At 56.4% G+C, this 22,425-nt stretch overlaps 1 protein-coding gene across 2 annotated transcripts in view; it reads right to left on the reverse strand.

Annotated features, from left to right (window-relative positions):
* Window positions 1-22,425, reverse strand: part of COL5A1 (collagen type V alpha 1 chain) — a 208,283-nt gene that overhangs the window by 95,397 nt on the left and 90,461 nt on the right. For both annotated transcript variants that reach the window (XM_034929444.4, XM_034929443.4), the window contains exons 8-13: window positions 21,334-21,501; window positions 20,870-20,926; window positions 14,533-14,574; window positions 14,239-14,301; window positions 1,743-1,817; window positions 1,477-1,569 (exon numbers count right to left, since the gene is read on the reverse strand). In XM_034929444.4, coding sequence (XP_034785335.2) covers window positions 1,477-1,569; window positions 1,743-1,817; window positions 14,239-14,301; window positions 14,533-14,574; window positions 20,870-20,926; window positions 21,334-21,501 — 498 coding nt within the window. The remainder of the gene's footprint in view (window positions 1-1,476; window positions 1,570-1,742; window positions 1,818-14,238; window positions 14,302-14,532; window positions 14,575-20,869; window positions 20,927-21,333; window positions 21,502-22,425) is intronic.

Below are 22,425 nucleotides of genomic sequence, written 5' to 3' on the forward strand. Positions count from 1 at the left end.
CCCACCTGCACCAGTGCAGGGCCCACCGCTTTCCCACAGAGCCGCTTCTGCAGCTGCCAAGTGACTCTGTTTCCCTGGCAGATGTCATCTGAATTTTAGAAGATTTTGTTTTGCATTATAAAATCTTATAGCCTATCACCCATTTAGCTTCAATTAAAATACACAAGATAAAAGGCCAGCCAGGCAGGCCCAAGCCCATAAACCCAGTGGCAGGTAGCGGGGTTTGCTGCACACCACCTTCCACCATTCAGGCAATTTGCTCCATGGTAACGACTCTGCGCTTACGCTGTCCTGTAATTACCTAAGCACTCTGATCATTAACATCTACTCTGGCTGCTGTGGGAGCTGCATAAATATTTCTCAAACAAGGGATTACTTAGCAGCTTTCTTGCACTCCGCTGGAGGATTACCCACCCACCCACCCGCCCCACGGGGCAGTGTTTACACCTATCGTGGGCAATCAGCAATCCGGAGCCAAGTCTACAGAAAACACAGGCCACTAATGAGCTACTTCACAATAGGGAGGCAAGTGGTCCTCTGCAGACCCTGCTCCTTAGGACCCCCCAGGCTGACAGTGAGGGGCTCTGGGGCCCAAGGGCTCTCTCCCAGAGGAGCCCAGCTCCAGCCCAGGCAGCCCCTTCCAGGAGCCACGTGGGTTTCCAGCTCCACTTCTGAATCCCAGCAGAGGGCCTAGCACAGAGGCAAAGGTCACAAACGGTGGAAGGTGGGCCGACTGGGTCAGAGGTGCAGGGGCCCAGAAGCCCCTTGTAAAGTTAGAACCCGGACCCTCAGCATGGACAAAGAACTGCTGAGAAACTCCCCAAACAGTCCCCATGATCTCGGGGTCCCTACTGGAGAGTGACACGCTCTCGGGGTCCCTACTGGACAGTGACACGCTCTCGGGGTCCCTACTGGACAGTGACACGCTCTCGGGGTCCCTACTGGACAGTGACACGCTCTCGGGGTCCCTACTGGACAGTGACACGCTCTCGGGGTCCCTACTGGGCAGTGACACGCTCTCGGGGTCCCTACTGGACAGTGACACGCTCTCGGGGCCCCTACTGGGCAGTGACACGCTCTCGGGGTCCCTACTGGGCAGTGACACGCTCTCGGGGCCCCTACTGGACAGTGACACGCTCTCGGGGTCCCTACTGGACAGTGACACGCTCTCGGGGTCCCTACTGGACAGTGACACGCTCTCGGGGTCCCTACTGGGCAGTGACATGCTCTCGGGGCCCCTACTGGACAGTGACATGCTCTCGGGGCCCCTACTGGACACTGACATGCTCTCGGGGTCCCTACTGGACACTGAGGACTGGACGCTCCCACAGCTCCTGACCCCGGCAAGCAGGCATTCTGGGATCAAGACAGCTGCTTCCCTCCAAGTTGGGCTCTGAGCCTGACTCACTCACTCCTGTTGGCCCCTGGGGCTGGGCTCTGTCCCCTTCAGGCCTCTTGGGACCCAGCACTACTCACCCTGGCCTGCTGGAGAATGGCTTGCGCCTGGGACTCCTGGGCTGAGACCATGGGGCCTTTGGAGCCCGCATCGCCGCCACCTCCAAACCGGAACTGCAAGTGTAAGACAAGGGTCACTCTGGGAGCAGTGACGTGGCACCCAGGCAAGACCGCAGACTGAGACGGGGCCCACAGGCCTCTCCAGTGACAGCACAGCCTCAGAGGGTCTGGTTTGGATCCCACCTGCCCCAGCTGCCTCCCCACCTCCGACCGATGAGGGTACTCACGGGCAGCATGAGCATGGTTCCTGGAGGACCAGGCAGGCCATCGGCCCCAGGAAGGCCTGGGCGTCCAGGGGGGCCCTGAAGACAAGGGGCCAAGAGAGACAAGTCAGAGTGCAACCAGGCCAGGGCTGGGCTGCAGCGAGAATGAGGGCGTCGGAGAAGCGGCCCACCCGGGAAACGCACTGGACACGCACAGAAGCTGTGAGACCCCGTGGCAGGAATGTTTCAGAAACCCCCACCTGGAGAAGGGAGGGGCACGGCTGTGGGCTGAGGATCGGAAAGGCTTTGGAGGGAGGGATAAGAAGGGAGGGAGGTCTGAGCTGGATGTAGAGAAATCCAGAGACCCAGCAGGCGTCCTCTGGGGCCTCAAGGCAGAGACAAGGAGCCCGAAGATGAGGAGGCAGTGTCAGGCTCTTGTCGCTCCAGAAACGCCCCTTTTAGGTCTCCATACCCAACAGGAAACAAAGACTCCAGGCTCAAGGCCCAGTGCCTCCTGTGCCCAGTGGGCACTTGTCCTTAATGGGCTCCGAGCGAGCCGCCTGTGCCTGCTCAGATGGAAGACGGGATGGAGCAGCCACTTGCGTGGACGGACACGCAACACAGCAGAGCACACACTCAGCCACAGCAACTTCAAGAACCCACTTATATGTAAACGACACAGTGCCCTCCTCACGCCCAGCCAACCTGGCCACACGGACATACCTAGGACTGGATTCTCTAGACTAATTCCAGCCAGCTTCAGACCACTATACGCATGTAAAACCAGTAAGATGATTTATTTTCAAAATAATATTTGATCACAAAGCTATTTCACAAAAGCAAGCAGATTCTCAGCTGGCCTAAAGTAGATGAGGCTTGTCTTGCATAGAGACTGGAGCTTAACCCCCTCTCCCCAGTGAGAAAAGCCTCCACCAACTACACTCCAGTTACACTCCAGTGTAGTGGATGGGTGCTGGCTGCAGTCTTCCGAATCAGCAACAGCTACACTGAGCATGTGTGTTCACACCACCCGAGCGAGACGCTCCCTGCCAGGAAACCCATGATGGATTCCCAATTCCCAGACAGAAAGACCAAGAACCTGAGTGGTTTTTCTGGAACTATCCAGAAGCCCGTGGAGCCATCTGGGCCTGAACCTAAACTTGCCTGCCTTTTCTTTACTGGTTGCTTTTTATTGCAGAAGTAACTCCATTTCTTGTGAAATGGCTTAAGGTACACATTTATACAGTGAAAGTGAAAGGTCCCTTTTCATCTCCGGATGTAACCAGTGCTCAAGTTCTGTAAGTGCAAAGGCAAAGATGAAGACGCACATGCTGGACACACTAACTAACACATTCATCACTATGAGGCTGTGTGGCTTCAGAGTTTTGTTTTTTTTGTTTTGTTTTGAGACAGTCTCACTCTGTTGCCCAGGCTGGAGTGCAGTGGTAAGATCTCAGCTCACTGCAACCTCCGCCTCCCGGGTTCAAGCAATTCTCTGCCTCAGCCTCCCGAGTAGCTGGGATTACAGGTGTCCACCACCAGCGTGGGCTAACTTTTGTATTTTTAGTAGAGATGGGGTTTCACCATCTTGGCCAGGCTGGTCTTGAACTCCTGACCTCGTGATCCACCCGCCTCGGGCTCCCAAAATGCTGGGATTACAGGCATGAGCCGCCGCACCCAGTCTCTTTCTTTTTAATGATACTGTCCCTAAATATTCTGCAATTTGCTCTTGAAATCATGGCCTATCTCTGTAGATCTCCTTGGCAACATCTGTTGCATCTCCCAGGCACAATGGACTCCTTGTTTATTTAACCCGTCTTCTGCCGATGCACGTCAGATTGGTTCTAGTTTGCATTATGACAAACACTGCCCGACAGACGTGCTAACATATTCTACTAGGTAAGTCCCTCAAAGCAGTGCTGCTGTGTCAAAGAATGTATATATGTGTATATTTCTGAATTGCTAATGGATACTGCCCAATTGCTCCCAACTGCCATTTTGGAAAACACTCTCAGAAGACAAAAATCGTGTTTAAAAAATAAAGATCCAGAACATGTTTGCTGCCCAGGTTTTGTCATTGACATCCAACCCTGATAGCCGCTTACAGCTGAGATTCCTGTGTCGGAATCAATTCCAAACCAAACCCTGCATTTAAGATTTGGGGTCAGTATCTCCCAAGGACAAGCTGCTGTCTGTGCAGTGCATGTGTGTAAGTGTGTGTGCATGTATGTGTGGATGTAAGTGTATGTGTGTGCATGTGTGTGAATGTGTGAATGCATGTGTGTGCATGTATGTGACTATCAATGCATGTGTGTGCATGTGCGTGTAAAGGCATGTGTGTGCATGTGTGTGGGTGTGCATATGAATGCATGTGGTGTGCATGTGTGTGAATGCATGTATGCATGAACGCATGTGTGTGCACGTGTGGAATGTATGAATGCATGTGTGTGCATGTGTGGATGCATGTTTGTGTGTGCATGTGTGAATGCATGTGTGCATGTGTCTGCATGTGTGTATGAATGCATGTATGAATGCATGTGTGTGGATGCATGTGTGTGGATGCATGTGTGTATGGATGCATGTGTGCATGTGTCTGCATGTGTGTATGGATGCATGTGTGTGAATGTGTGTGTGTGAATGCATGTGTGTGAATACATGTATGCATGCATATGCAGGTATGTGTGTGGATGTGTGAACGTCCATATGAATGTGTACGTGTGTGCATGTGTGTGAATGCATGTGTGTATGCATGTGTACATTTGTGTGGGAATGCATGTGTATGCATGTGTGTCTGTGCATGCATGCTCCTGCTCACATGGTGTTGCTGTAGGAAGCCAGGAAGTCTCCTCAAGGCCACTCCTCGTCCACTGCTGTCCATTTCCAAAGACCCTCTTTTCAGCATCCTTCCTGCGTGTTCTAAGCCACGGTGGTGAAAATCCAACCCCCAGGCTGTGAAAGCAACTTCCCTCTGATGCTGCCTCTCACCGACACCCGGAACAATTCCAAAGAATGGGAATGTAGATGAACAAGGATAACGTGAAGTCCTAGAAGAAGGAGACAGTGTGGAGAAGAAAGGAAAGAATGTCGCCACCCCCATGAACCCTTCCGAAGTGTTCAAATTTGACACAAGTCCTCAGGGCCACCAACATGAACCTGCATTTGCTGTCACTTAGAAACACTGTCAGCAAGCCTTTGCCAAGCCCTGTGGTCTCTAACGTAAAGACTTTGACCCCTGGGCTGAAAGACACGGCTACACCTCAAAGTCACATTTCCAATGTTCATGACACAAAGCACGGGCCAGTGATGTGGCTGTTGTCTGCGACAAGGCAGGTGTCAGACACCAAGGGAACGCTCCAGCAGGCCCACACACAGGTCATGCGGATGCTGCTTGGCTCCAGCCACAGGCAAAATATGGCAAAATACGAAATCCCACCTTGCCTTTGCTATTTGCATGTATTTTCCTGTTACTCCATTAGCTGGCCCCCAAATCAGTGCCCTAACTTGGTCAAACAGCAATGTTCTGAAGGCCCTGGCGCAGCAGGGCTCTCAGTGTCATACCTATACCAGGTGAAGAAATCAGGTGCCTACTTCCAAATGAAGGCACCACTGGTATCTAACAGGGTTTCTTTTCTGAGGACGTCCAGACGTCCTTTGCACAGAGACGATGTGGCTGGGTGACCAGATGCCTCACAAAGTGGCTCCCTCTGCCACTGCAGATTCAGCACGTGAAACTGTCCCCACGAGACCCTCGGCTCAACCTCAGGGGAGAGGCACAAGGCCTCTTTCCAGGCTGGGATTTGGGTCAAAGCGGTGAGCAGAGAACTCTGAGCCTTTTCTCTTCATGGTGGTGGCAGGTTTGGGAGGAGCTGTAGGCCTGCAGGAGGCTTTGTGTTGAAAAGCTCCCTTCCACTCTTGGAAAGAGCTGGAGCAGGAGGGCAGTGTGCAGGCGTCTCTCCAGAACCTTTGTGTGCATGTGGTTCTTTCCAGGCCCGACCCTGGGCAGGCCCAGCTCGGGAGTGGCCCGGGAGAAGCTCTCAGTGGTCACTTCCTGCTGGACATCTCCTGGCTGTGCAGAACACGTGCATGACCACGCGCGGTGGGCTGAAGGGTCCCTCATCAAAGGTACATCCAGGTCCTGAAACACGTGACTGTGCCCTTACTTGGGGTCTTTGAGGATGGGAGTGAGGATCTTGAGATGAGATCTTGGGTCCCAAATCCAATGATGAGTCCTTGTAAGGGAAGAGGAGGGGAGGCAGTGACAGAGACACAGGGGAGGGCTGGGTGAAGACAGAGGCAGAGACTGCAGAGATGCGCCAGCAAGCTACGGGGGCAGAGGACGGCCAGTGGCCACCAGGAGCCAGAAGAGGTGAGGAAGACCCTCACCTGGAGCCTCCAGAGGGGGTGCGGCCCTGCCTACACCTTGATTTCAGATTTCTGGCCTCCAGAACTAAGAGAGAAGACATTCCTGTTGCTTTAAACCCCAAGTTGGTCATCAATTGTCCGAGGATCCCAAAGAAATGAACCCACCTTTCGTTCGTTCATTGAGAGGGTTCCTACTGAGCCCCTTCCAAGAGCTAGACAGACACTCTTCCAGGAGCCCTAGGGCCCATCTAAAAGACTGGAAGCGGGGCCCTATCAAGAGGCCTGATGCCTCAGACCGCACCCCTCAACCAGAACTAACAACCAGAAAATCCACAGGAGGGGCTCTTTATCCATAGGCCACCAATAATCGGGGCTCTGGGTAAGACCTGCGGCCTTAAGGGGCCCACGTGAGAAAGACTCCTGGACTCACCCAGCCATTGCCACTAACTGACCGTGATGAACACCCTGGCAGGCCCTGCATGGGGTCCTACAGCATAGTGCACTTGGCGCCATTCATGCGGCTCCTGCCAGCTGTCCCTTCACTCTAGAAACGTCCCGAGGCCTTTGCTCCCTTCACCTCTCTCTCCACAAACTGTACTTGATTTTCTTTTCCATATGATAATGTATACCCTCCAATGAATCTTCAACACTGAGCTCGCTTTGGGAGACACACACTGCCTCCAGGGCTACAGCAGAGAAACCCACAGTTCCCACTGATCTCCTGGTAGGGCACCTGAGGCTTGGACAGATTCCTATCAGTGGCCTCAGGGGACTAAGCTTTGAAGATAAATGTGACTCGAAATGGCCAGAAGTCATTCACCACCAGGCTGCTGGGGATGCGGGCACACAAGCCTGCAGACCAGCCTCCATGGAAGGGCCGTGTGGAGGTGAACCCAGACAGTGCATGCGTGCGTGTGTAGATGTATGTGTGTGCATGTGCACGCCTGGGTGTGTGCATATGTGCATGAGTGTGTGTGCAGGTGTGTGAGTGCATGTGTGTGTAAATGTGTGTGCGTGTGTATGGATGAGTGCGCATGCATGCATGAGTGTGTGAATGTGTGTGTACATGTGTGGGTGTATGTGTGTGCATGGATGAGTGAGCATGTGCATGAGTGTGTGTGCAGGTGTGTGAGTGCATGTGTGTGTAACTGTGTGAGAGCATGTATGGGTGTGTGCATGCATGTGTGAATGTGTGTGCATGTGTGTGAGCGTACCTGTGTGCATGTCTGGGTGACTGCATGAGCGTGTGTGCAGGTGTGGGTGAGTGTGCATGTGTAAGTGTGTGTGCATGCATGTATATGTGAATGTGTGTGCATGTGTGGGTGTGTGTGCATGTATGGGTGTGTGCATGAGTGTGTGCAGGTGTGGGTGAGTGTGCATGTGTGTGTGTGCATGCATGTATATGTGAATGTGTGCGTGTGTGGGTGTGAGTGTGCATGTATGGGTGTGTGCATGAGTGTGCAGGTGTGGGTGACTGTGCATGCATACGTGTATGTATAGGTGAGTGTGCGTGTACACATGAGTGTGTGCGTGTGTGGGTGTGTACATGTGTGCATATACGGTTGAGTGTGTGCATGTATGCATGAGTGTGTGGGCATGTATGCATGAGTGCGTGCACGTAGGCATGAGTGTGTGTGTGCATGAGTGCATGTGAATGTGAGTGCATGTGTGGGTGAGTGTGCAAGCGTGTGTGCTTGAGTGTGTGTGTGAACCTCTCTGAGCAGCTCTGCCAAGATGTCCTGAACACTTCTAAAGACAAGGAGGGACTGGATTGGCGTGTCCCATCCACAGGAGCCTGGGAGCCAGGAAAGCAAATGAATCCCATGCTGCTCGCTTCTTCCCCACAGCTTTTCTCGAAGCTAACTCCTTCGGAGTCAGACAGCAGCTGCGTGCTCGTGAGTGGACTTGCTCTCTTTGTCAAGTTGCCAGTGATCTAGCCTGTGTCCTATCCCACCCTGGGTGTAGCTCCAGCAGGCCATGGGGAGGGGATGGCACAGCAGGGCATCACCCCAAGGCTGGTCCTGGGGAAACCACACCAGAACCTGTTAGGTAGAGGTGAGCCACACTTTCTGGCTGGGAGGTAGTGACTGCTGTTTTTCAGGGCATGGCTTACATACGAAACTTTTCAAGGCTCAGAAAATGCACTCACGCAAAATCCCATGGGGAAGGCTAATCCTGGACACATAAAAAAGAGGGGGAGAAGGTTTGAGCCCCTGCTGAGTGACAGGAGGGGCTGATAAGACAGCGCTGGGCAGCATCATTATTGCCAGGCTGCTTCTGCACATAATGGGGTCATTGAAGGGTGGGGGCCTCCTCCCAAGGCATCAAATGCATCCCACTGTGCAGGGAGCGAGGTGCCCCTGTGTGGCAATTTGGAGAAAGCTTGGGAAACTGCCTCCACTCTGACCCTGAGGTGGCTGGGAAAGAAACCTGCATACTGAATCCCTGGGGCTCCCCAGAGGAGGATCCAGGCCCCCCAGCAGGTGGGACCTGCCCACAGACCCAGAAGCAGATCACTACTTTACCCAAAAGTAATAAATATACTGCAAGTGGAAAGATCTGTGTGAAGTCTATCTTAAGAGCAATAGATGAGCGGCTGGTCAACACCAGCTGGCGCTCCCGCGAGTCAATTAGACGGTAAGCAAGCTCATTTCTAGATGAAAACGTTAAACTCTCCAGTGGACCACGGAGATTCAGGAGGAGTTTGGCCACAGCATCCTGAAAAATGCAATCAAATCCACAGTAACACTGGACGGTATTCAGGAGCTGCCTTAAAACACAGGAGTGCCTGGGGTGCAAGGCTTTTGGAGAGGCACATGGGGAAGGGAAAGGAAGGGACTCGCCTCAAAGACGCTCTGATCACAGGGAACATTTCTTAGGCACAAATATCCGTGGACACCAGCTCTGGGGCACACATGCGAATGGATGTAGGGGGCGCTCACAAGCAGCACAGAGGTGGCGCCTGCCTTCCGGGTGTTTCTATCGAGGCTAGCAGGTGTGGGCCCTGGAAGTCCATGGAAGGCGGGACTCACTGGGGCCTGAATCTTTACTGATGGTCCCCAGCCCTCTCCTTCCCCCACCTGCCCGAGGAGCCCAGGGAAGGGCTTCGCTGGGCAAACACTGCTCAGCGACCCACAGGGGCACGGCACTGCCACCATGGCATCATAGGGAACCTTCACAAATGCACAGTCTCATGATTTCAGACCCACTGATATCTCACTATATTCCCGGATACGCAAAAGAGTCAGCCCCTACAGAAACGCACTGGCAGGTGGCACAGAAGCCAGACCCACAAGAAACCCAGGCCAGAGAGGGGCTGAGTAACGGCCACCTGGCCTGCAGCTCACTTGAGGACTCCCAGCTCTCTTGGGTTTCCTCTGAACCTCAAAGTAAGAGTGGCCACCTTCCTTCTGCCACAGGAGATCTGGGTTCAACCCCAGGTCTAACTCTATCTCCCTGCGGGCTTTAGCACATTGCCCCAGCTGTGCACCTGCTCACCAGTCACCTGAGGGAAACTGGATGGGATGATGGTTCGAGCCCCTTCTCCACCCGGACACAGCCGCTCCAGACCTCCCATCTCGGGATTCCCAGCTCTTCCTCCAATGCCTTTACTAATTAATTCTTGCTGTCTAACCGTGCCTGGTCTGTGCCTTTTCTTCCTCACTGGATGGTGAGTTTCTTAAGGCAGGCCCCACTTCTGTGCCTCTCCTTGCACTCTGCTCCCTGCGGGCAGCCGTGGGCACAAGAGCAAGAAAGGATTTGAGGTGCTAGAAGGCAGATGCAGCATGGAAGGTCATCCAAGGGGAGCAGCGGGAGAGTGTGCAGGGCCCACCAGAGTGTGTGAAGGAAGCAACACCCAGGGCCAGCCAGTGGAGGCACAGGGTGTGGGCTTCAGCAGCTGGTCAGGGCTGCATGATGCCCAGTGGGATGCCACGGCACAGGTGCACAGACGGCTCCCAGCCAATTGCCACGGCTGCCCACGGCTGCCCACAGGGAGCAGGGTGTGAGGAAGGGCACAGAAGTGAGGCCTGTCTTGAGGAACTCACCATCCAGTGAGGAAGAAAAGGCACAAACCAGTCCCGGCTAGACGGCCCTTGGGGAAGGGAGGAAGGGCTGGGGAACCCCAAGGCGGGAGGTTGGGAGTGGCAGGGAGAAGAGGGCTCTTCCAGACCCCAGGGAAAAGGCCCTCCCAGACAGAGGCACAGGAGGCCAAGCAGACGGAGGGGACAGAGCACGCCACTCCCCTGCAGAACGACTATTTTCTGCTGAAGCCAAATAAGAATCGATGGATGCAAGAAGAGTTCTCTTACCTCCCCCCTTCTGCCTAAAAGCAGGGCATTACCCCCTCCTCCCACCCCACCCTCCTGCCTCTGCTTCTGTATCAGGATTTGGAGAGTGCCCCTTATCACCTGAGACGGAGGCCAGCCCCCAGTGAATCTGCATCAACAGACTTTGCCAAGATAACCTTAATCTTCCATTCGTTCCTCCACGGAGTTCCTAGTCACTTGCCCACCATCTGTCACCTCTCGAAGCCCAAACCCCCTTTTCCTTGGTCTAGCCACTTCTCCACATCCTATTGCCGCTTGTTAAAATGGTATATATGCTCCCGAACCCAAGCACTTTTTTTGGTTTTTACTTCTTGTCTGTGAAGCCCCCGTGCATAGAAGATTAAAAGTGTTAAAATCGTATGCCTCTTCTCTTGTTAATCTGTCTTTTGGAGGCCCCAGATGCTCAACCTCCGAGGGCAGAGACAATGTTGTTTCTCCGCCGCACAGGCACCTGAGCCCGGCCCACCGCAGGCTGCACTGCAGGGCCCCACCCCATAGCCAGTGATCTTTCACAGCTGATTAGCGGGCATCGAGCAAGATCTGGACATCAAGAGGGCGCTGAGCTGTGAGCAGGGATGGCTTCCTGAACAAGGCTGGCCGGAGCTGGACCCAGAGGGGTGGGCAGCTCTCAGCTCCTGGAACCAGCACCCCTCTCACAGGAAGGGCCCTGGGGAGGCCGGTGGGCTCCAGGTCTCTCCTCTGACTCCACGGATGGCAGACCCTGGAGGAGTTGGTTCCTCTGCCAACCCCAACCTCAGTCCTCATGACCTCAGTCCTCATGACCTCAGTCCTCATGCTCCTCATGACCTCAGTCCTCATGACCCCAGTCCTCATGACCTCAGTCCTCATGACCCCAGTCCTCATGACCTCAGTCCTCATGACCTCAGTCCTCATGACCCCAGTCCTCATGACCTCAGTCCTCATGACCCCAGTCCTCATGACCCCAGTCCTCATGACCTCAGTCCTCATGACCCCAGTCCTCATGACCTCAGTCCTCATGACCTCAGGCCTCATGACCCCAGTCCTCATGACCCCAGTCCTCATGACCTCAGTCCTCATGACCCCAGTCCTCATGACCTCAGTCCTCATGACCCCAGTCCTCATGACCCCAGTCCTCATGCTCCTCATGACCCCAGTCCTCATGCTCCTCATGACCCCAGTCCTCATGCTCCTCATGCTCCTCATGACCTCAGTCCTTATGCTCCTCATGCTCCTCATGACCTCAGTCCTCATGACCCCAGTCCTCATGACCTCAGTCCTCATGACCTCAGTCCTCATGACCCCAGTCCTCATGCTCCTCATGCTCCTCATGACCTCAGTCCTCATGACCCCAGTCCTCATGACCTCAGTCCTCATGACCTCAGTCCTCATGACCCCAGTCCTCATGACCCCAGTCCTCATGCTCCTCATGACCCCAGTCCTCATGCTCCTCATGCTCCTCATGACCTCAGTCCTCATGCTCCTCATGCTCCTCATGACCCCAGTCCTCATGACCTCAGTCCTCATGACCCCAGTCCTCATGACCCCAGTCCTCATGCTCCTCATGACCCCAGTCCTCATGCTCCTCATGACCCCAGTCCTCATGCTCCTCATGACCCCAGTCCTCATGCTCCTCATGCTCCTCATGACCTCAGTCCTCATGACCTCAGTCCTCATGACCCCAGTCCTCATGACCTCAGTCCTCATGACCCCAGTCCTCATGACCCCAGTCCTCATGACCTCAGTCCTCATGACCCCAGTCCTCATGACCTCAGTCCTCATGACCCCAGTCCTCATGACCCCAGTCCTCATGACCCCAGTCCTCATGCTCCTCATGCTCCTGGGCCCTGATGTGAGTTTGAGGAGGACCAGCTCCTAAACCAACGATACTCTCCAGTCAGGGCCCTTGGCTCCTCCACGGCAGCTGGGTTGGTCACGGTGTCACAGGGCACTGGCAGGGCCACCCACCAGTGACTCCCAAGCCAGGATCAGCCCAAAGGCAGGGACCGCGTGGTGAGGTGTGAACCAGCATCCCTGTGGTTCACACCATTGAGATCCCCAGGCTAGACCAGTGCCCAGCCCTGCAGGCACTTAGTACAAATCTGTATGCTGGATGGATAGAAGGAGGACAGAGCCGTGGAACACCACTGAGGCAGTGTCAGTCAGCATCTGGGTGCCCTGTGTGTCAACCGGCATCTGTGCCCTGTGGGTACCACCCTGTCCTACATCTGGGAGAGAAAACAGCTCCCAGTGCCATGCAATGCACTCTCCTTTGCATACGAACCCAGCCACACCTGTGGGCCCATCCGCAGGCAGCTCTGTGGAGGGGGAGCTTGGCCGTCACCCCATCTCACGCGAATCTGGGGGGAGGGGTCTCCAGAGCGAGCTGGGGTGGCTGCAGCCCCCAGCACAGAGCTCCAGCCATGCCGGTCCTGGCTGGGTAAGAGCAGCGGCCACTCGCTGTTGCCTGTCTGGAGTTTTGGAGATGTGGCTGCCAGGCCGGGGATGCTGTGAAAGCTTTGTGCTCCAGAGGCCAGCCAAGCCCCCACCCAGCTCCGTTTCCTGCCACGGCCCTTGCCATGGAGCAAGACCCGCTTCTTCTGGGCCACCAAATCCCTGACCGTGAAAAGCCAACGTGGCAGAGAATCTTACTGTGTGGCCCAATCTGATGCGTACTGCCCTCAGAGGTCACCCGGCCACACAGAACGATAACAACCTCCTCCCGCATAGCTGACCTGAATCCTTCTCCTCCAAAGGCCGGCCTCAGTGCTCCCATCTCCTCCCCAAGCAAGCATCCCCACTGGCTCGGCTCTTGCTCCCAAGAAGGCTGCCGCCGCCTGCCCCTGCGTCCTGCTGCCTGACCTCACCTGTCCTGCCCCTCCCCAGCTTTCCAGGGATACTGAGCACCTGTAAGAACCTCCAGGTCCAAGGCCAGGACTTACTGTCCTGGGCCCTGGCCCGCCTTTCCTGAGCACTGCTGCAAAGCCACCAGGCACTGCACAAGACACTCCCCAAACGCCTCCCCGTGCAGTAACCTGGGAAGCATCCCTAGCCACTGCGCTCTGACATTACAAGCCACCTTCTCACACGCCCAGACCCTGCCCTGCACCCACCCACCACAACACCCACAAGGTCCTCACTCTGCCCCGGACAGCAGGCAGGGCCCTGGCGTGAACACCCGCGAACACCCGCACGCAGCCCTTGTTTCTCCCACCCACAACCCAGCTGTCCGGGAATCAGTTCTTAGTCCTTCTGCACTCAAATCCACATTCATTCCAACAGCAGGAAGAGAAAACTCCCGCCCCACCGGACAACAGGAGGCCGCAGTACTCAGAGCACCCACCAGGTGTCAGAAGGAAATCGCGGCGGCCAGGGAGCAGCGCTCCCTCCATCTCCTCCCGCGGCGAGGGACACCTGAGGATGCCTCTGAGCCTGTGAGCCAGGTGCAACCCAGACCAAGGAAGTTCCCAAACCCAGCAAGGGGGGCGGCCAATTCCACGTGGTGTGGCTGCCCGGGGGCGAGGAGTGGGAAAGGCCCCGGAGCCATCCGCTGTGGTTACTGCTGCTGCGGCCGTTTGCTGGGCAACTGCAGGGTCCTGAGGCCACCGTCTGGGCTGAGCACTGGCAGGCTCCCTGGGCCCCGAGGGGCCCCACTCTCCCCATAGCCACAGTTCAGCCCCAGAAACATCTAAACGGGGCTGGTGTGAGGAGTGCCTGGGTGAGGGGGGATTTGAAGACACAAGTCTCTGGGTCACCTCCACAGACAGGGACAGCTCGGGTCACAGTGTGGAGAGGAGGCGTGGGCAGCCCCACACCTTGTGTGATCTCAGGAAACACAGTCAACCTCTTACCCTTTCTCCAGGGTCCCCGACTTGGCCAGTGGGACCCATGGTTCCTGGAGGTCCGGGAAGACCCTAGAATTAAAAATAAAGTTGGGGCAGTTAGAAGATGGGGCCGCAGGGCAAGGTCCGAGTTCCAACTGGCCAACCAAGGCAGAGGTGGGGGTGGGATAGCGCTGGCTCCCAGGGGATCTGCAAAAGTGGAGAGCCCCCCCTCTTTTCCATCCAGGAGACATAAGGGGTGTCACCAACCCCACCCCACCAAGAGCACCTTCTGCAAGTCACAGGAGAAAGCCGGATACTCACCGCGGGGCCTTCTGGGCCAGGCGGGCCCTCGATGAGCATGCCCTGGGGAGACAGAGAGAGGGCGTCTGAGACCGCAGCCCATCCCTCCCGACACCCCAGACCCCAGTCGTGTGGACGGCCTTCAGCTGCATGCACAAGAGGCCCTGGCTCAGCTCCTGCTGTCCTGGGGAGTCACGAGCACAGACTGCAAAGGGGGCCTGTGGTGGGGCCTCAGTGGCTGTCCTCCCGGCACTCGCTGGCAGAAGAGCAACCCGGGCCAGCGGCCAGTGACAGACACAGGCTCCTGCAAGACCAGCGCCACGAGAAGCACCTGAAGACGCCGAGATGAGGAAAAGGAGCCGAGACCACCAGGCTCCCTGCATCACCCCACAGGGGAGTGCCAGGCAGGTCCGCCAGGCCAAAGCCACTTGAGGGAGGAGGTGGATGCCAGGACAAGGGGAATCGGGTGGATTTAGGAAGGATGAGGGAAAAATAGGTGCCCCAGCTCCAGGCTGAACTTCTGTCCCCAGCCAGGACCACCGTCAGGCCCCGGGGCTGCAACCTCCAGACCCCGCCTCCCTCCAGGTAAGAGGTGCATCCTCCCATGCACGCACAGCCCAGAACCCATGGGAAACCCTGCCATGTCCACCTGCCCACTCAGCCCTCCTCCTCTGGCCCTCACCTCACCACAGGGCCCATCTGCCTCAAGCACACTCAGGCCTCACTCTAACCCCAATGGGGACAGGGCCTCCTGGCTCTTGGGTCAGCCTGAGCCCTGGGAAAGGCAATGTGGACAGCTGTGAAGGCAGCAGTGGGAGCGGCTCCCTGCAGGATGGGGCTCCCTGCCCTGAGACCCCCACTTCCGACCCCTTCCCCAGGGCGGGATTCCTCTCTCCACTTCTGACCTGGCAACGCCAGGGTCAGGCACCCCCAACGCCCCAAGAGTCCTCCGTGTTCCATGACGACTTCAGGGCGACCGTTCCTCAAGGGACTTGCTCTGACAGATGGGAACCAGGTGCTACTCAACAAGACAATGGAGAATGACCCCGAGGCAGCCAGAGATCTTTGAGGCAAGCTAGGACCTGGGGGACCACATTTTCAAAGAGGTACCCAGGAACTCAGCATTCCCTGTCCTGCACCCCTTCAAGTGTCCGCTCCTCACATTGTGACACAGCACACGTCAGCCGCCCAGCCAAGGCTCCAGCAGGCCCAGGGGCAGCTCTGGCTCAGCTCTGGAGGGTGTGGGTGTGGCCTCGGCGACACCCATGGGTACTGATTATCCTGCAGCTGCAGGGAAGGAAGGCAGGAACTGCGGCCATGGTGCCCTCCACCTAGAGGTCAAAGGGTGGCATGGACAGCCTGGGGTCCCGCGCAGAAACCAGCCACAGGGGCAGAGGCTCTGCAGAGAGTTCCCTGGGATGACACCTGGTGGATCTATGGAAGTGGAGGCACCATTGAGACTCTAGGACTGTAGCGTCACCAGCATACAGCGCCAGCCTGGGAGGGCAGCAAGGACGAGGCTCCAACTCCTGAGACCTGCTGTGCAAAGCTGTATGAGCAGTGCTGCCTGAGGCCCTGGGGCCGCCTCCATCCAGTGTGCCCAGGAGGTGGCACACCAAGTGAAAGATTATTCTAGAAAGGTTCGTCCTGTGGGGTTTTGAACTTCCTCGGGGCTGCTACCCCTTTCTTCATGCCTCTCTTTTGGAATGGGAACCTGTCCCTCTCCCCATCACCATGTAGTTTGGAAGCATGAGGCTTGTTTCATTCCCCAAGCTCACAGCTGGACAGGGATTTGCTTCAAGATAGATAATTTGAGCCTAAGTCTCATCAGTACCTGATTTGGGTGAGACTCTGGACTTTGAACTTTTGAGGTGATGCGGGTACCGGATGGAGTGAATGTAAACTGTATGTGAGAAGGACATGAATTTGGGGGCTGGGACAGAATGTGCTAGGGTTTGAATGTGTCTCCCCAAAAGTCATGTGTTGGAAACTGAATCCTCAATGCAACCGTGTTGAGAGGTGGGATCTTCAGGAGGTGATTAGGTCACCAGGCTCTGCCTTCCTGGATGGGTGAATGCAGCTACGATGGGAGCGGGCTCCTTAGGGTGGGAGTGGGCTCTTGATGACAGGATGGCAGCAGTCAACTTCTCTCCCGCTCCTTCTCACCATGCGATGCCTTCCGCTATGTGAGGACACAGCAAGAAGGCCCTCGCCAGATGTGGTCCCTCTATATGTGACTTCCTGACCTCCAGAACTGTGGGCCAATGAAGTCCTGTTCATTCTAAATCACCCTGACTGTGGTGTGCTGTAACAGCAGCTCACAATGGACTAAGACAGCTCACTTCTGACAAGTCAAAGGTTGTGTCCAGCCAGGCCACAGGCCACAGGCCACCGGAGGCTGCTGCCAGAGGTGCTGGGTACCAGGCTGGTGAGGGGACTCCCGGCCAGGGGCTGCAGATGTCCAGCCAGTTCACAGGCCACCGGAGGCTGTCACCAGAAGTGCTAGGTGCCAGGCTGGCAAGGGGACTCCTGGCTGGGGGGGTCGCAGATGTCCAGCCAGGCCACAGGCCACCAGAGGCTGTCACCAGAGGTGCTGGGTACCAGGCTGATGAGGGGACTCCCAGTTGGGGGGAACGCAGATCTCCCCACCCCTCCCATCCTGCCCCAGCTGGGGAGCTCTGCACTGTGTTTACACAGATGCACACTCAGAGAGACACCCGTGTGTGTGCTGTACACAGAGAGCTCATCCAAGCAGCCTCCAAGATGCCAGCTTTCCAATTTCCTTCTCTGACAAAGGCAGCTGAGAAAGCCCAGGGCTGAGCTGGGATTAAGGGAGAAACCACTGGCCATCAAGGGGCCAGGGACAGCAGCTGCCTTCCCAGACACGCAAATTGCTTTTCTCAGGGAACTGGGGCAACGCGGGCGGGGACCTTGCAGGGAAGCCAACCCCAGATCATCCCAGGTCAGCGTCTGAAGGAAGCTGGGAACAGCTGGATGAATGCGCCTGAGGGTGGGGATGCCTGAACCTTCCCAGGCAAGCTGTGGCCCCGCTCCCACCCCGGCCCACCCAACCACGGACGCCACTCTCAAAATTCACCCAGCGAAAGAGGAACGAGAGGAAAATGCCTCAATATAGTTAATGATATTGCACTGTAGATGTCATTTGCCAAAAGAGTAGACTTTAGGCACTCTTACCATAAAGAAGAAAAAGAGGCAGCTATGGGGTGGTGGTGGTGGGTGCAGGATCACTTCACTGTGTCTGTCTGTGCCTGGGTAAGTCTATCAAACGTGCTGCACACCTTCAATGCACACAATTTTTTTTTTTTTTTTTGAGATGGAGTCTCACGCTGTCACCCAGGCTGGAGTGCAGTGGCGCAATCTTGGCTCACTGCAACCTCCGCCTCCCGGGTTCAACTGATTCTCCTGCCTCAGCCTCCAGAGTAGCTGCGATTACAAGTGCCCACCACCACACCTGGTTAATTTTTTTGTAGTTTTAGTAAAGACGGGGTTTTGCCATGGTGGTCAGGATGGTCTCGAACTCCTGACTTCAGGTGATCTGCCTGCCTCAGCCTCCCAAAGTGCTGGGATTACAGGTGTGAGCCACCGCGCCCGGCCGAATGCATACAATTTTAACAAAAGAAATAAAAGACTTCAGACCTGGCAGAACTCAAGACAATCTCAATGGAGGGTCCACCCATCTGGTAAACAGCACATATTTTAAAAACAAAAAACAGTGTCAAGTGGAGATGGTGATTTGGATGCCCCTAATGGATGTGGCCCAGGTAAAATCAGCCACTGAGTCTGGGGGCTTCCTGGCTGGAAGCACAAGGATAAGGATGAACCTGTCTCCTCTCGGTTCTGTGGATTCCTGTCCTTTTAGGGAGCCTCTGGTCTGGCTGACAATGAGAGGGAGCGGGACTGAGTGGGAAAGACCTGGGCACGCCCCTGGAACAGATGCATCTCCCAAGAGGGAGCTCAGGTGGGGTAGACAACAGACACCCCCTTCCACGGGCCGGGACGCCCGCAGGAGCCCAGGACCTGGCCATCTGTTTATGTGCAGCTTGGACCCAAGGATATCTGGCAATGTTCCAGGTTGAGAAATTCCAACTGTTTATGTGATCTCTGCAGGGGGCCTGGCCAAAGGCCCCGGGACACTTGGAGCAGGCTGGGGCCCGGGGGAGGGAATCCTTCCTAACTGCATCCAGACGGCTGCTGCTTTTCCCAACAAAGGTGAACTGGACTTTCCAGAGCCATGATGTTCCTGTGGGGCCACCTCGACTCTCGGCCCTCTCCTTGGCCCACCCTTGCCCACTGCTGCCTTCCCGGGTGCCTGGCAGTGGAAAACTTGCGCCCACCCCACACTCCCAACCCCCTCCTGGAGCCCAGACACCACGTCTACACTCACAGAGCCAGCTTACTCGGGAACATAAGCCAACACGAAGCTCATTCAAAGGTTTCAGTCCGGCCCTCCCAGAGCGGGGAGGGGAAACCGAACTGGGATCCTGCAGAGCCAGGGGCACCTGCCCACCCTGAGATCCCATCTTCCTCCCCGAGCAAGGACCCCCTTTCACTGAAGCAATGGGGACAGCACAAAAGAAGCCCAAGGCCAACCTCAAGTCCACCTGGGGGCCAAGTCTGGGGAAATGCAGCCAGATGTCCCACCTCTCAATAACAAGTGTAGCTTGGGGCTGGGACCTTGGATGTAGCCTCTGCTGTTGTTCACCTTCTGGCAAACACCCTTGGGCAGAGCAGAACAGGCCCGCAGCCCCCTGCTTCTGGGTGAGTCCGCCCAGGTGGACGGCAGTCATTCTCCCCCACAGCTGCTCTGGTCCCTGAGCCCAGGCCTGGCTCTGAGGTTTTCCACATTGCTGAGCAGGGGGATCCTGGCCTCAGAGTCTCCTTTCATGCCTCTGCACCCCCTTGCCCTGCAGCCCATGACCCTTCTGCCTCAGACAAGCTCTTGTCTTCCCTGGACCCCCAGAGAGCACTGGAAAGGGGGTCCGAGAAAAGGATGTGTCTGTAGGCACCGGCAGGTCCCACCCCTGGGCTGGGCCTGGAGCAAGGGCATAGAGCCCCACAAGAGCCATCCAGACGCTTCCATAGGCCAGGAAGGGGTGAAGCCCTGGACCCTGGGAATTCCACCCCAGAGATGGGACACATCCCGTCTGCCCTGGCCATAGGCTTCAAACAGATTCCAGGGGTATAAAGGCCTGCTAAGTGCCATCCGTCAAGGTTCCAAGAGAATGTCCCCAGCTCTACAGTAGGGTGGCGGGTCACCGTGACTGCACATTCCGGGAACTGCAAGGTCAGGGGGCTTCTGGGAGACCCAAGGTGTATCCTGAGCTCAGCCCTCAGGAACTGAGTCCTGGCGGCAGAACAAACAGCTGCCCCCAGCCTCGTGACTGGCCGTGGTGCAGGACGCGCACCTCCTCCTGTGGGCACTTGGACAACATGGCAGGGTGGGCCTTGGTGCTGGCTCCTCCCTGCTCTCCGGTCGTGCCCACCACATGCAGCGGCAGGACTCCCTGCCCAGCTGATCACAGGGCATCCTGCCTGCCGGCGGCGGGGCAGGGCGTCAAGACCTTAGTGGCTCTGAGACCCCAGGGAGAACTGGAGGCCTCCCAGCCAGACCATGGCCCCCTATGGGACAAGGACACCCCAGTATGGGGCAGGGCCCCCACCAAACGTGCCAACCCAGGAGGGGCATCTAGAACGTCCTCGCTACAGTCCCACGCTTGAGGGCATTATCAACAGTAACTTTTTGAACTCACCCGTGATCTCATTACCTAACATAGTTGGGTTTTACTCAGCTGGAATTTCAGCACAGTGCTGTTTTATTTCATTCCCTTGATAAAGTTTCATAAACAGTATTCCATGTTTCAACAGCTTCTGTAAACTTACTCCAAACGGTTGCATAACAGACGCGGAGAGGTACGGCCACGTGTTAACTATTCCCTACCACTGCCGTGCGCATCTTTTACAGGGAATGGGCCATTTACATCCTCTCCTCCACCCCTCAAAGGGGACTCCGCCTCCGCCTCGATAGCTCTGAGCTGCTTTTCATCCCAGGTGAAACTGACCAGCACTGAGATGCCCAGAGCTTGGGTGCAGGACCGGCTTTGATCAGCACCTATCCCGCCCCCTCCATCACAGTCCAGAACATCCCCTACCCAAGGGGATTCTTCACAAGTCCTGGGGACAAGTGGTGCGTGGACTCCACGAGACCAGGTGGTTGCTCGAAGTGACCCAGTGTGCGCAGGTGCAGGGGCCCACGGACCTGGTCACACCCTACACACCCCGCTGTGACCCCAAGCAGCGGACACCCCGGCGCAGGGAGGGAATGAGAAAATGTCCTCACCGGCTCGATAATCGCTGGTTCTCCCTTTTGGCCTTTCTCGCCCCGAGGTCCTCCAATCTGGGGGTGATAAAAGGCAGATGGAAAGAGAATCAGAGAGAAAAGTGAGAAAGAAAGTCCAGATTACACAAAATCTGCCTGATTTCGCAAGGCCGAGGGCACTATCATAGCTGGGCATCTCCCCAGGCCCAGGAGGATGGCAGGAGCGTGACAGAGGCCAGGCCCACGGGAGCCCATGTGACTACTAACGAAGAAACAGGCCCAGAGGAGAGTATGCTCCGATACACACGTTATTCAGAGCAAATTCGAGGCACCGAGGTCTCTTTAAAAATAAAGTTTTGGGAATAGGGTGCAACACTTGAGCTGCCCGTAGAGCCCCACCCCTGAGGAGGCTCTTGGGCAGGAGCCCCCATGATGCCCCACCAGCCCCCCAACCCCACCCGGAACGGGGGCCTGCACCCTCTCACCCCTTCATAGATGGTATCCTGGTTCGCCGGCATTCCTGGCCCGATCTCCGACGGGGAGCTGGTGGGGTCGTAGTAGGGGTCATAGTAGTTCTCGTCAAGGTTCCGGATCGTTTCCTCAGTGAACTCCCCCTCCAAGTCATCCGCACCTTCCCCTGGAGGCGGAGCTGGCTGCAGAGGGAGAGGAAGGCGCAGGGTTGCCTCGCAAATGCACCAGGCACTGCCTCTCCATCAGGCCCTGGGCGGGCACTGTGGCTATCCGGTCAACTGGGCAGAGATCCCAGATCCATCAGGCCCTGTGCTGGCACCATGGATACCCGGTCAACTGGGCAGAGACCCCCCTCTGGGAGAGACCTCCTCTGAGGGCTCCAGGTCTGACAACTCGGAGCTGGCACACCATGGAGCTGGCACACCCGTGCACCCGCTCAGGCAGGGGCTGTACCCCACAGCCCCAGGGTCTTGCGATAATGCATCCCAGTGCGGTGCTGCAGACGCAGGGGTCTGGACCTACTGGAACGAGGTGTCCTCTCTGGCAGTGGAGATTCTGCATCATACAGTGGCTGTGTTAAGCATCAGCCATGTGCTACATGCTATGCAAGGCTCCTCCTGAATCTGAAAACTTCACAGCCCCCAGAGACAGGAACTGTCAGTGCCATGTTGGAAAGGAGAACCCCGAGGTCCAGAGACGCGGACTAACTTTCCAAGGTCTCGGGCAGAGCTTTCAGGCCTGTCTGCTGACAGTCAGCCCCCGTCCCAGCCGGGGCGGCCCCAGCTCCTGCTTCGCTGTATTTGTCTGGATCCTGGCTCCCAGCCCCATCCTGCCTGGCCACACCCAGGCCACAGGCAGGGACTCTGTCCACAAGCCACCCCCCTCCTCATCCAATTTCCACCTGAATCCTCAAAGACCGGAAGGGCTGGGGTCATTCTACCCATTTTCCAGGCAAAAAATTGACAACATTGAGATGAACTCAGCAAACCAGGGATTCCAAACTTGTTCAGCAATGGCCTCCCCTGGGAAGTATTACACCACCCAGCTGCAAAGGGCCCAGGGCCAGGGTGTGGTGGAACACAGGGGCCACCCGAGGACACCAAGGT

Source organism: Pan paniscus, chromosome 11, assembly GCF_029289425.2.
Source record: "Pan paniscus chromosome 11, NHGRI_mPanPan1-v2.0_pri, whole genome shotgun sequence".
NCBI lineage: Eukaryota > Metazoa > Chordata > Mammalia > Primates > Hominidae > Pan > Pan paniscus.